The following is a 13024-nucleotide window of genomic DNA, read 5'->3' as shown; positions in this document are numbered from 1 at the left end:
CCACTCAGCTTGCCGTATTCTCAGGGGTATTAGCTGTGGCTCTTGAATGAACTGCTAAACAATACCCCTAGCAAATCATGCAATTATACCTACCAAGTTGGTGTTGGCACAGAGCCTGTAAGTTGCTTTAGGACTCGGTTGCATTTTGTTTGCTTGGTTCTTTAATTGTAGGATTTTTGGGGCAAAACTTTTGGTCACTGCCCTTTATTTAGTGGTGTTCTGACACACTGTAGTAACATACAACCCCTCCTAAGCTCTCTGCCAGCCTCCTCCCATCGTTTCTACAAGAAGGGCTGTGACAAGTCATTCCTTAAGATTAATTTTTCCCGGTTATTGGGGGTTCTGTAGAAGTTCGCTTCTCTACTTTTAGAGACATGCTGCTAGTGAGGCTCTTGAAGAGGGACGAACCCTGTAAGTTCCCTAATTCAGCTTTCAGCAGACTCTAAGCCACTTGCCTACGGCAGACTTAAAAGGCAGCTTTGCAGTTGTTTAGCCACTGCATTGACATGGGGCTTGGCAACACCCGGAGGAATTTTGCTGCTGAAATCCAGAGCAGCCGCTCGCAGGAGCGGCTCGGCAGGGCACTGCCGCAGCAGCAGCCGAGCCGCGCGCCCCAGCACCGCGGGCCGGCGGAGGGACAGCGCCTCTCGGCCCCGGACAGCTGAGGGCGGGAGCCGGGCACCGAGCGGGTCTCAGCCCCCTCCGGCTCTGGGTGCTCGCAGCTCCGAGGGGCGCCAGGACGGCGAGGGAGCCGCGACCCCTCCCCGGGAGGCGTGTCGTGAGGGCTGCGGGCGAGGCGAGCTCCAGGCGCAGGGTCCTCGCCGGCAGCGGCGGGGCGAAACCCGCCGCCGAGCCCTTGCGGGGCCGGGGACTGCTCGCACCTCGCGGCCGCTCTCTCCAGGCCGTATATGCGCAGCCACGTTCCCGTGCTGGCCCGGCCCGGCCCGGCCCCCGCTCTCGGCGGAGCCGCTCACTGCGCCTTGAGTGACGGCGGCTGCGCCTTTGGCGGCGGGCGGGCGGCACCGGGCGGCGGCGGCGGCGTCTCCCGGCTGCGTCCCTCAGCGCCGCAGGCAAGGGGGCGGCGCGGGGCCTCTGCTGAAAGCCGATGGGGCGCCGGAGAGCAGGGTGCCGGAGCGCCCAGCAGGCGAGCACCTGACGCGGCTGAGGACGGCTTGGCTGCGAGCGGGCAGCCCTGAAATGGCGAAAGCTCCCCTCCCAGGTAAGTGCTGAGCCTGCGCGGCGCAATGGGGCAGTCTCGAGGGGAGAGCGAGGCCCCCGGGGCGGGATGGGGCGGCCCCGAGGGGAGCGCGGGGCCCCGGGGGCGCGGCGGGGACGAAGCTCCGGCGCGTTCCCCGCCCACCCGCGGCTCCGTGGCAGCGCCGTCTCCGCGTCCTTCGCCGTCGGCCCCGCGGAGCGGTGAACGCGGGCTCGTGTGGACGAGGCGCGGGTACACTTGACCTCGTCGTCGTTATCGAGCGCGGCCCGCTCTGCCTTCGGCGCCCGCGTCTGCCGGGGCCGTGCGGGTCTGCGGGGGCGTCGCCGCTGCCCGGCCTCCTCGTGCTGGTCCGGGAAGGGTCTCTCCCAGCTCCCGGGGAATTCCGTGGCTGCCGCCTGGTCGGGCCGGTGCTCGCTGCCGCCCAGTCGGGAGGAGCAGACCGAGAGGCAGCAGCCGTGGTCAGAGAGCGGTACAGGTGTGCAGTTGGGTGGAATTTGACGAAAACCTGCGCTGCGCGGTGCCCATTCCCGTAACTCGTGCTTCCTCTGGAGCCTGAGCAGTGTGGAGGTTGGAGGTCGGTTGGCTGGGGCTGAGACCAGGGCTTGAGGATGCTCAGCAGCAGCACCCTGATGTCCCGTGCCCGGTGGCAGTGCAGCCTGAACGAGGCAGCGTGTCTTGTGTGTGCACGAAGCCAGAGCAGATGAGAGTGCAGTTGCTGATGCAGAAGTGGTTTTCTTCTAGCTTCCACACAGAACCCATTGCTGTTGCTGGCGAAGGCCTAACTGCTATGACTGAAGGGTCAGTATGTGACACTGCTGCTGTTTGGTGCTAGGTCTGGACACAGCTTTACAGCAGCATGGCAGTATTAAAGCTAAACCCAAAAGGATGTTTTTTTTTTTCCAGCACATTTATTTCTTTACTCCCCCAAAATAAACATGGAGTGGTGGTAGCCCAGAGCTGGAACACTCAGGAACATGAGAGCATGAATAATTTCAGAGGATGCAAATAAGGATTGAACTAAATGTTTCTTTTCCGTCTTTGGAAGATGAAGAAGTAATCGAATGGGCGAAAAGTCTCATGGCTTTTTTTTTTGGCATTAGCTTACCGTTCTTGTAAGTTTGATAGGAAAATAAGAGGGCATTGCTTTTGCTTTCTGTGATACATAAATAATGCAGCCTGCATACATACTTTGCATGTTCAAGTACAATTTTGCACAGGAATTTTAAAGCATAGTACTTGTCTTGGATGTGATTTCACTGAAAAAGTATGTATTTTGAAAGAAGCTTTGTGATGTCAATACTTACTGCAAAGAAAAGCAAGAGACCATTCACAGAGAAGGTCTGGAAGAAACTATCTGGTCTAGGCATAGGGAAAATGTGCTGCTTTTATAAATTGAGCTTACCGAGTTTATCAATGTGAGCTGCAATATGCACAAATATTAAAAAGTTGTTTTGCTCATATGTATCCTACCTTGCCGCCCCTGCCAGTGCTGTAGCCTTACCTCAAATAGAAAGGAAGACCAAAATTGTAGTGAAAATGTGCTGTTTGCTCACTGTTGAGTGACAGGTGTGCTGGTAAAGGGCTTTTAGACATAGCCCACACCTGACTCATTTGAGTAGCCAGATCTCACCTGGTGAACTCCAGGCTCTAAGCACTTGGAAGTAGTCCCTATGCAGAAATGCTTGGGCATTTGCGAGTGTTGATTGTAAAACCACATAAAGACAATTGCAGATCACCACCTGGCATGTCCCTGTGGGAGTGGTAGAGTATCCACTTTTCAGTTCTGACTTCATTTTTAACAGAGCACAATGACTCAAAAATGCCAGAGCCTCCTCAGAAAGCCAGAATCTCTGCACTATGAAAGTAGAGACTTTCAGATGTGTTGCAGGCAGTCCACCTACAGTCATTGCAGGAAAAAATTGGAAAATATTCATATCTTTTCTGGTTTTGGGGAGTCAGTTTGGAGGAGGTGATGACACTGCTGAGAGGGAGGGTGAAGTTAATTTTGGCTGTGGGGAAGCTGGCATCTGAAGCATGAAGAAGCAGCTCTGGGAGATGTACAGTGTTTACAGGAAAGCTTGATCTAGGATTTGAAGTCTGAACAGTCATGTTAAACTTCTTTTCTCTCTTCCTCCACCTCACTAGTAATCCTGTAAAGTACAAGACTGCAAATGTCACTGGTGCCTTAAAATAGAGGCTTTAAGGCCTACATGGCTTAGTTTCATGATTTGTTTTCTGTACTCAATATTCAAATATATGCCCATCCTTACCATCTGCTGCAGAACTGCCAGTGGAGGGATATACAGAGTAGACAACCAGGGATTTCTCACTGTGAAATTGCTGTGACATGAAAGACATTGAATGAGGAATGGGGGAGAGGAGCTGGTTGTGTTGGCCACTTCTGACCACAGTGGCCATCAGTTAGGTCTTTCACGTCTTGACAAGAGAACCTGCAATTTGTGGACTTCTGTATCTAACTATATCTGGCTTTGTCACCTGTGTATTTTGACAAGGGAGCTTGACATCTTGACTTGATCTTCCACTTTTTTCTTCCCCATCCCCTCTGGCATTTTATGTTCTCTCTACCCTCCCTCTCACCTCCCACTGTTGTTTTTCTTCCTCTGCTCCTTTAGCCTCACAGTTTTGTAGGCCTCCTACTCCATGCTCCTCCTCAGCTCCTTCTGCTGAGTGTGTTCCATTTCAGCTGCAGCTGATTTCATTTCAGTTCCAGTCTCTGATGCAGATTCATTCTGTGATTTTGGATGAGACCTGCTATGTGGTGGCACAGCAGGCCTCATACAGATGAGGAGGCCTGCTCTCCGTAGTGGCGTACGTGGCCCTTCTGTTTCGCTGGTCAGTGTGCAGGCAAGGACTTCTCTGATCAGCATCTCCCTCTGTCTTGTATGAGCTCCTGAGTCTTAGGAGTGCCTCCAGTAGTTAAAGTCACATACTTATAACGTACATCTTCAGTTTTATGATTTCCAGATAGGAAATAAAACATAACTAGGAAATAATAGTGGGTGAACTTGGCCTCCAGTAAGTCTTAACTTCATAGTCACTAGGTAACACTGTGTGGGTAGCTCACTTAAATCACTTAATGGGTAGGCAAGAAGCATCTGAAACCTGCAAAACAAAAGGAGCTATTATTATGCAGCAACAGTCAGTAGCAATAGCAAAGGTCATTCCTCCTACCCAGCATCTCTATCCAAATGGAAAAATGACTTGTACTTTTAAATTTTATTAGGACAACTGCCCCTGAATTCAAAATGGTGTGCTTCTAAAACAAGTTTTGACAGGTGGAAATTTTCTAATCTGTGTAATAGAGTCTATTTTTTATTATTTTTTAATTGAGATTCATTCAGTCCTCAATATTTGACTGTGTAAAAGACTGAGTTTCCAGTAGCTATGAGAACACTGTGTGCTGTTTCATCTCTACCTAGGTGTGGTGATAGTATTCAGGAGTGCTTTCTTTATGATTGCCTGTCTTCTGGCATGTGCTTATGTCTGGGCTTGATTGGAAATTGGAAAATTTTGCCAAGCAAAAGATGTAGAAAAAGGCTCGGCCTGCTGCAAAGCTTGAAATCTGTGATAATATGACAGTGAAGAAAATAATATTGAATTCATTTTACAGTAAAACCCAGTGCTGTAATTGCATCCCGTGAAAACTGCAGCTCTTACCCCAAGCTGCTTGAATGCATTTTCCTGGCAAGCCTGATGTGAGCACACCTGAGCTAGGATGGCCTCTGGAACCAGCCTGTGATGCTGCCAGTACACAGGGGGCTGCTATGGCTGGCATTTGGGTCATCCTGCATACTTTCTGTCTGTCCTGCTTGCCTGACGAGGTAGCCAGTGGTACATGCATTGGTGAGGAGAAGAGGGAGATGCTGGAGTGACTCTTAAAGTGATGCTTCTAGACTGAGCCTACTGTGCTGCTACTCTGCCCTCACAAGTGTGTTTCAGGAATGAAATCGTCATACTCTTTCATTCCCAAAGAGTATGTGCTGGTCCTGCCCATGAAGTGCTTCTGTAAACAGTGATGTGATGACCCCAGTAATGGGAGTTCTTTTCAGTTGCAGTAAGTGTTTTTAAAAGCTATTTCAAAATTAGGGGAAGGCAGAATCAGTGAAGAAAGGTAACATGGCTGTGGTTTCACAGCAGGGCTAGGCTTACTTCCTGCTGCATTTGAAAATGAATTTTCTGCTCGTTAGATCCAGTAGCAGATTCAATCCCTGTGTCTTGGTAAGGTGTGCTTAGAGGTCATCATTTCCACAGGAAAATGTTCCTTCCTTTTTCCAGAAGATACTCCTGTGCTCTCACATGTTTCACCTCTAGGTGTATGCCACCTAAGGACCTGGGGCCTGTAGTGTATTGTGCTGTCAGAATTGATGACAGTTACTGGAATGGAAATGGAAAGGAGATGCCTTTTCTTTCTCCTGACTTGGTGTGCATTTTGAATACTATCTTTGCTTAACAGGTAATACTGAAGCAGCATTTTTTGTGCTGGTAGCAGAACATGAGCATACTATTTAGTGACAGTGGTGAGCTGTTCTGTCTTAGGATGCTTGGGACTTCTATGATGAGTGTGTTTTGGATACCAGGCCTTCCAAAGGATATAGAAAAGTGATTAAAGTTGGGAATCAACAGCATTAGCTATTCAGTTTTCAGAGGAAAACTTTTGCTTCTTAAACTTTTTCAGAGCCTCTTCAGCCTTCCTTCACTTCTTACCTGTTTTTCTGTTTTTATTTCCTTGGTCCTGAGAATGTTGGCTAAAGACCAGTAGGGTCACTTTAATTCCTCTTATGTTTTTTCTTTTTTTCTCTCTCTTTTAGAATCACCCTCATATCACATGTAATGAAGCGTGGTCATGCACTGCTTTATTGTCACATCATTGCCAGCTTCTAAAAAAAAAAGAGACACCTTTAGAAAGAATTTGGGTATATGCCTCTGAGCAGAAAAGCTAGAGCTGATTCTTCTATATGCTTTTCAACTGCTGTTGATTTCTTATGGAACTGTGTTAGAATGAGCCCTGCTGGTGTTTGTGGGTGAAAGTAGAATTGGCATTTTCCATGACTGTTCCGCTCCTTAGGTCTATTTGTGGAACATATCAGAGATTGCATCATTTTAGTGGGTTGTTCCTTCTCTGGATGGACAGCATTAGAAGCTGCTGGTATGTGAGTGGGAACTGTTTCTTCTGCTGTTTGCTGGAATTATGTACACTCACTAAACACCAAAGATTAAATTTGCCTTGCATCTGAATTAGGATGACGTGTACAGAAGTGCAGTCTGACTTGCCTTCGACCAAAGTGCGAGTGTTGCATAATAGAACATGGAACTATTTCTGTAGCAATTTTTAGTCAAATAAGATCCTGCCTATTTTGCTGCTTATCACAAGAGGTTGCAGCTGATGATGGTCTGTGGCTCTTCCCCTTATGGAAGCTGTTATGCAGGATATAGGTTTCAGTTTTGATCCTTACTTATACATAGTAGGGGTAAGGAAATCAATATCTAACATGCATCACAGCACCTCCATCAGTCACCAGATCACCGATGCAGCAAAGTACCAGTGAAATTCCAGCTGTTCTTTGTTGAAGAAAAAAAAAGACTTTTTTTCTAAGGAAAATCCCTGATTGTAATCTTAATTACAATTACTTACGGTTAATGCCAGCCTTACTAGAACACGGAGCTTCTGTTCATAGTGCTGCAACGATGGCTCTGCTCTTGGCTTCTCCCTTGCTTTTGCTGTGGCTTTGTGCTCAGGGCAGGTCCCTGCCAGCTCCCTCTGTGACAGGTGACTGTCACAACTTGCAGTTCTGTGCAGAGAGAACAGGTTAGACAGGAAACTTTGCTTCTTCTAGGAGAAAAGCAGGTGTGCATTTCTGTGGGCTCTCCTTCCACCTGTGGGAAATGTTACTCTTATATCCTACTATCCTTCTGGCCTGCTGCCCCGACAGCTTGTGGGGAACTACTGCACGTGCTTCCAGTTCAACTGTTGTGACTCTCAGATTGGTCATGTTCAAGGCATTTCTACATGTTTTCCCCTTCTTTGATCAGAAATTGTGATACTGAGCAGCTGAAACGAAATGAAATGAAAGTTGCTACCTGGCTGCAAAAATTTCTGAAATCTGGCTGCTAAGAGTCAGCTGACTGATCTGATAAAGGGTAGCTTCACTGCCATAGAAGCACAAAGTGTCATTACCAAGGGCTCACCTGTGCACTGAAGTAGGGCTGATCTTTTCATTCTCTGAAACAAAATTATAAAATAAGATACGCAGCAGTTGACAGTCTAAATCCAATCAGTGAGTCCAGGCAATGCCAGTGTCTAATAAAATCAAGAAATGTTAATAGAGTCCTCTGAAGGTGTCTAGTGCTAATCTGCTGGCACAGAAGGAAGCAGACTCAATAGGACTGATGTATTAGGGCAATGCAATGCAGTCCAGCCAGCAGATCAGTCTAGATGTGGAGAGCTGTTGCAGTGAGCTTTACACATATTTGTGCTGCTGACTGTGGTTATGTTTAAGCTGCTTCTAAATCTAGAAGCATTCCCAGTGCGATATAATAAAACTTATGCTCCCAAGATCTTTTCTCATAGCCAGAATTTATGCCTGGATATTTGTGACACTTTTCCCTGCCCTCCCTTCACATTCTACATCAAACTCCAAGGTCCCTGGAACCATGGGCTTTTTTTGTGGGGTGAGTACTATTATTGATTTTCAGCCAGGCTAGTGGCAGTTCTTCTCCAGGGAATTGCTGTTTGCTTTGGAGTACCTATGAACTTTTTACAATTTTTTATTTTTATAGCCTCCTCCTTCCTTTCGTTCTTCCTTCCTCTCTCTCCCCCTCCCTCCCATGCTCCCTCCCTCCTTCTATCCAACCCTCCATTCATTACTCTGGTTTTTTTTTGTGGTGCCTCCTACCTTATGCTTTTGGAATATTGGAATGCCTGCTCTTCCAAGCATTGACCCAATGCAGACTTTTTTTCATTTAAGTTCAGAATAGTGTTCTTTCTACCACTATTTTGATGACTGTAATGATGCATTTTAGGATAGATATGTATCTGAATGGAGGGGCTCCAGTAGCTGCCAGATACCACTGGACACATTCCCAATACATGCTGTACCCTTGTAATGAATACTGACTTCTTAATAACCATTAAAAAACCATATTAAAATGCTATTAATTAACTATTATTTTTACTTACGTCTTAATAACCAATTTTTTAACTGTATTAAAATGCTATTAATTGATTATTGTTTTTACTCACATCTTGGCCAGCTAAAATCTGCTGCTTCTTACCACCCTTCACTTATATTTCTGATTAATTCAGCTATAGGTGGAGTAAATGAAGAACAAAAGGCTGTGACCTAGTGGCATGTTTTCTCCAGAATAATACAGAAGGATGCATCCTCTGTTTGAGTTGCTCTTTTACTACTGAGAGAAGAAGAATGCTTTTGTGGCCAGGGGCTCAGGATATTAGAATCAGGTCTGATGTCATCATTTGCGGAAATGAATAAAACGAAGGACACTATTCTGGTGGGTAATGAGTGTCCTTTCTACAATAGTGTTGTTAGGGGTATGGTGGATTTGATCCCTGGTTCTCTGCTGATTGTAGGGAGACTATGTTGTTAATATAAGGAATATATTTCACTACTTCTTTCTAGTGTTGGGTTGCTTAGATGTGAGGAGAATTCAGATATTTAGACAAGTCTGGTTTACTAATGACAAATTAGTTTGAGTATGATAATCCATTAGGACCATCTAATGACTATATTTGGACCATCTATGACTATATCTGTTACTGTACCTATTCTGATGTGGTTTTCCCTTCCTGTCTTCAAATGGCAAGCTTCAAGTGAAAGCCCCAGGCCCCAGCACAGCAGAGCTCTCTGATGAAACCAGTTCAGTGAGTGAGAATTAAGTAGCTTGTCTGCAAGTCTGTGAGCCAAATAAGATGGCACTTATTTTAGGAGTTAAATTGAATTTAAGTGGGAGCTATGGTCGTGTCCTGAGGAAATGCTGCTTTGTGTCTTAGAAACAATGTACAATTTGAGTGTTGGAATGGAACAGTCAGATGAATTAAACAGGAAAGAGTTTATCTTTTGAGGTCACTGCATTAGTTGAATGCGGGCTTATCTTTAACACAAACTTGTTTTAATCACTTTGGTTAAGTGGAAGTGTTTTTTTGCCATCCTGAGGGCTCTGGCTGGCTGACAGTTGAGATTAAAGTGTGCATGATGACCATCCTGCTGAGGCATCTACACAAACTGAGTCGTTAATGTGTTGTGTCAGGGTCTTTTCTGGAGCAGAGGTGAGCGTTCCCTTGTGTTAATGTGAGTCCCCTTGTGTTTCCAGCTGGCCCACGCCGATTTGGTGGCACTCAGCGGCACATGCAGAGTGTTCTCAGAGACTCTGTAGAGAGCTCCGATGATGAATTCTTTGATGCACGAGGTGAGTACACATTTTTGTCCTCCCCTCCTCACTTTTTTCCCCCAATTTTGCAACAACTAACTAAATTCCTTCATGGATGAACTGGCAACATTGTCCTCATCAGACAAAACCTCCATCAGTTCTTCTATCCAGGATTTGTGAATGGACCTAAATTTACAGGAGTTTGGTGAGGCGCTGGGGTGGATGAGTGAGCTGCCCTGAGCTGAGTCTGGCGTCAGAAGCAGCAAGACCCCACCAGTGCAGACCTCATGGGGTCTGATCCTGGTCCTTCCCAGCTCAGATGGTGTATGAGGTTACAGTGGGAGTGTTCTTGTTCACAGTTCCTGATGAACTCCATGAGTGTCCATGTTACTGATGGCCAGCTTTAAAGACCAATATCTTAGGTTTTCCACTCTATCAAAACTTTCTCTGGAGGGACTGGAATCTCTGCTTGTTCAAGGAGCAGTATTTGAATGCTTGCGGATTTCATCACAGGATATTCTGACTTGGAAGGGACCCACAAGGATCATTGAGTCCAGCTCCTAAGTGAATAGCCTATATGGGGATCAAACCTGTGACTATGGCACTGTGCTCTAACCAGCTGAGGTAACTGCAGCACTCCCTATGTCATCTGTGAGGCCCTGAATCTTGACATGGTTGGTAGCATGCCAAGTTGTATTCTGAAGTGGGAGAAGAATCTGTAGGTTGTGTGCATACACAGTCTCCCACCTCCAGTGGGGGCTGGGGCCCTGGTTTTGGTTCTGTTTCCAGGAAGCAAAATTTACACTTTTCTGACACATTTCACTTGCTTTTTCTGAAAGGGCTTTCCTTAAATACTTGAGTTTTAATGTCAAAAGTAGTCTATGTAGTCTGAAATGATTATAATGACAGTCACTATAATTTTTATAATGGTTACTTGAAATAAAAAGTCACTGCTATGTAAAGATAATGAACAACATCTGTTACTGTGTTGTTAATCCCTAATAACAGACTTTTAGTGAGAGATAATAATACGTGATAAATTGCTTCTGTGGATCAAAATTAAATGTGCATGGGAGACATCTAAGCATGAAGAGAATGAGAGATCGTGATCTTTTCCCACTGGGTATTCAATGAGAATAGGATACCCAAATTGTTTAAGCTGCATTTAAATCTTAAGCTTTAGTGAATGGAAGAGTTGGAAATAGAAAATAAATATACCCTATGCTGATCTTTCTCCACACTGCCTTTGTGCTTTGTAATGTTCTACCATGTGCTTAAAATAGCTGTCTTGATGATTTCAGCAATGTTTCCAAATTCCGTATAAATCTGCAGTTGTAACTTTGAGCACCAAATCATACTTCAGTTTTTTTCTCCATAAAGAGAACTAAAATGATGATGTTTCCTACATTCTAGATGGCATAGTTTTCTTTGATGTGAATAGATCAAAAGTGACTAGATTCTGTCTTTGTGGGAGTATGATCACTTACTGTTCTTGATGGAATATTGTTTTGAATGATCAGGATCCATTGTTCAGTAATGCTTTGAAGGTCAGTTTGATGCCTGCATTTTTGGAGCTGGTGAGGCATGCATTGTAGACTGAGAACAAGAAATGCACTTTGAATTGGCTGGACATAGTCCATAACGAGTTGACACAAGTATTTCAAAGTTTAGATTACTTGATGGCTTGCAAAAATGCTCTTCAAATCAAGTTTTGTTTAGCTAGATTTTAATTTCTTTGTATCCTGTAACTGGTCACCAGAGAGGTATCAGCAACTCCCTCTCCATGGCCCACCTTGAGGAAGTTGCAGACTGTGATGAGGTCTCCCCTCAATCTTCTCTTCTCCAAACGGAACAAACTGAGGGACCTCAATCGTTCCTCATAAATCTTGGTCTTGAGGCCATTCAGCATCTTGGCTGTCCTCCTCTGGATGCTGTCTAATAGCTTTAGATCTTTCTTGTAATATGGCACCCAAAACTAGACACCGGACTCCCTGTGAGGTTGGGCCAGAGCAGAGCGGGGCAGTCACTTCCTTCAGCTGGCTGGGTGCTGTGCCTGATGCACCCCATCTTGGCTCTTCTAGTTGCCAGGATGCATCGTTGACTCATACTCAATTTGCCATCAGCCTGAACCCTCAGATCTCTTTCCCCAGGGCCTCTCTTCAGCCCCCTCTCCTACAGTTTGTAGGTGTAACCAGGATTACCCCATCCCGGGTGCACAATCCAGCACTCACGCATGTTGAATTTCACATGGCTGGTGATTGCCCCACTCTGTGGTCTACTCATATCTCTCTGCAAGGCCTCACTATCCTTGAGGCAGTCCATAGGTCCTCTTAATTTAGTATCATCTCTGCTTTCTCCCAGCCAGTCTTTCAGAAGTAAAGTGTTTAAATGTCAGGAAAATAAATGTACACAGAAGCATAAATACTAGCAAAAGAGGCAGAAGGCATTTCTGTACTCAGAAGCTCTCTTGGTGATAAGGGAGCTTCTGTCTGTGGTAGAGAAAAACATATGTGTGGGCTGAAGTAATTGGCATTATCAGTAGATTAAATTTAGCACCAAAGAAACAAGAGGTGTTTATGCTGGAGTGGGGGAGACCTGTCCAGGACAGAGAATGTGGCTTTCACTTCCTAAAAATGAGGTAGCTTGATACCCTTTTTCTGTCTCCATAAAATTTTCTGCAGTGTTTCTTACCTATATTCCCATTCTCTGTTACTTTTACAGAGTGCTTCATCAGTGTTTGATATTCTTGCAGCTGCACAGTGCAGCTGGAGTTCAGTACTGTGGGGTTTCTTCATGGGAGGATTTGGAAGTTTTCCCACATCTACCTATGTGTAATTTGTACTTCACAGACAGGCTGAAGTAGGAAACAGTGGGCACAGCAGTCGGCACCATTAAAACATAACATTAGTGAGCTGCTTTTGTATTCTGTAAAACAGCTGGGGTCAAATCTCAGTTTCTCAAACAAAGAAGTTTCTGGCTGGCAGCCTCGTAAACAGAGAATCAAGCACCTGTGTTTGAGATGAAGCAGCTGTACATGTTTTGACTGTTGATTCATCTGTCATGACTAACTACTTAATTCAGCAAAATCCATATGGAAAGGGAAAAGTAATATTTTACTGTTTTATATTGCCTGGCTTTCCTTTGTTTCTTGCTTTCCATATGACATGCCATAAGTTAGTCAGGAATTTTACAGTGTCAACATGTAAAATTATATTTGATGCAGGAAACTACATTATTATTTAACTGCAACATACCACTGATCACAGAAGATGAAAATTACATCTGAATACATCATCACAAAATTGTCAGAATATGAAATTCCATGGTTGACTAACATTTTTTGTCACATTTGAGAAGCTGCTCACTGAAGCCTGCACATTCCCATTTGGCTGTTTTATCAGA

The 13024-nt window shown here is 45.3% G+C and overlaps 1 protein-coding gene across 2 annotated transcripts in view; it reads left to right on the top strand.

Moving 5' to 3' along the window:
* The first annotated feature begins 594 nt into the window (after positions 1–594).
* Positions 595–13024, top strand: part of PITPNM3 (PITPNM family member 3) — a 36310-nt gene continuing 23880 nt past the window's right edge. For both annotated transcript variants that reach the window (XM_041482659.1, XM_041482658.1), the window contains exons 1-2: positions 595–1219; positions 9566–9661. In XM_041482659.1, coding sequence (XP_041338593.1) covers positions 1198–1219; positions 9566–9661 — 118 coding nt within the window. In that variant the 5' untranslated portion in view covers positions 595–1197. The remainder of the gene's footprint in view (positions 1220–9565; positions 9662–13024) is intronic.

The sequence above is a fragment of the Pyrgilauda ruficollis genome, unplaced genomic scaffold (assembly GCF_017590135.1).
Source record: "Pyrgilauda ruficollis isolate IOZ18807 unplaced genomic scaffold, ASM1759013v1 scaffold59, whole genome shotgun sequence".
NCBI lineage: Eukaryota > Metazoa > Chordata > Aves > Passeriformes > Passeridae > Pyrgilauda > Pyrgilauda ruficollis.
The sequence above is the reverse complement of the archived record's forward strand: the minus strand, read 5'-3'. Positions and strand labels throughout refer to the sequence as shown.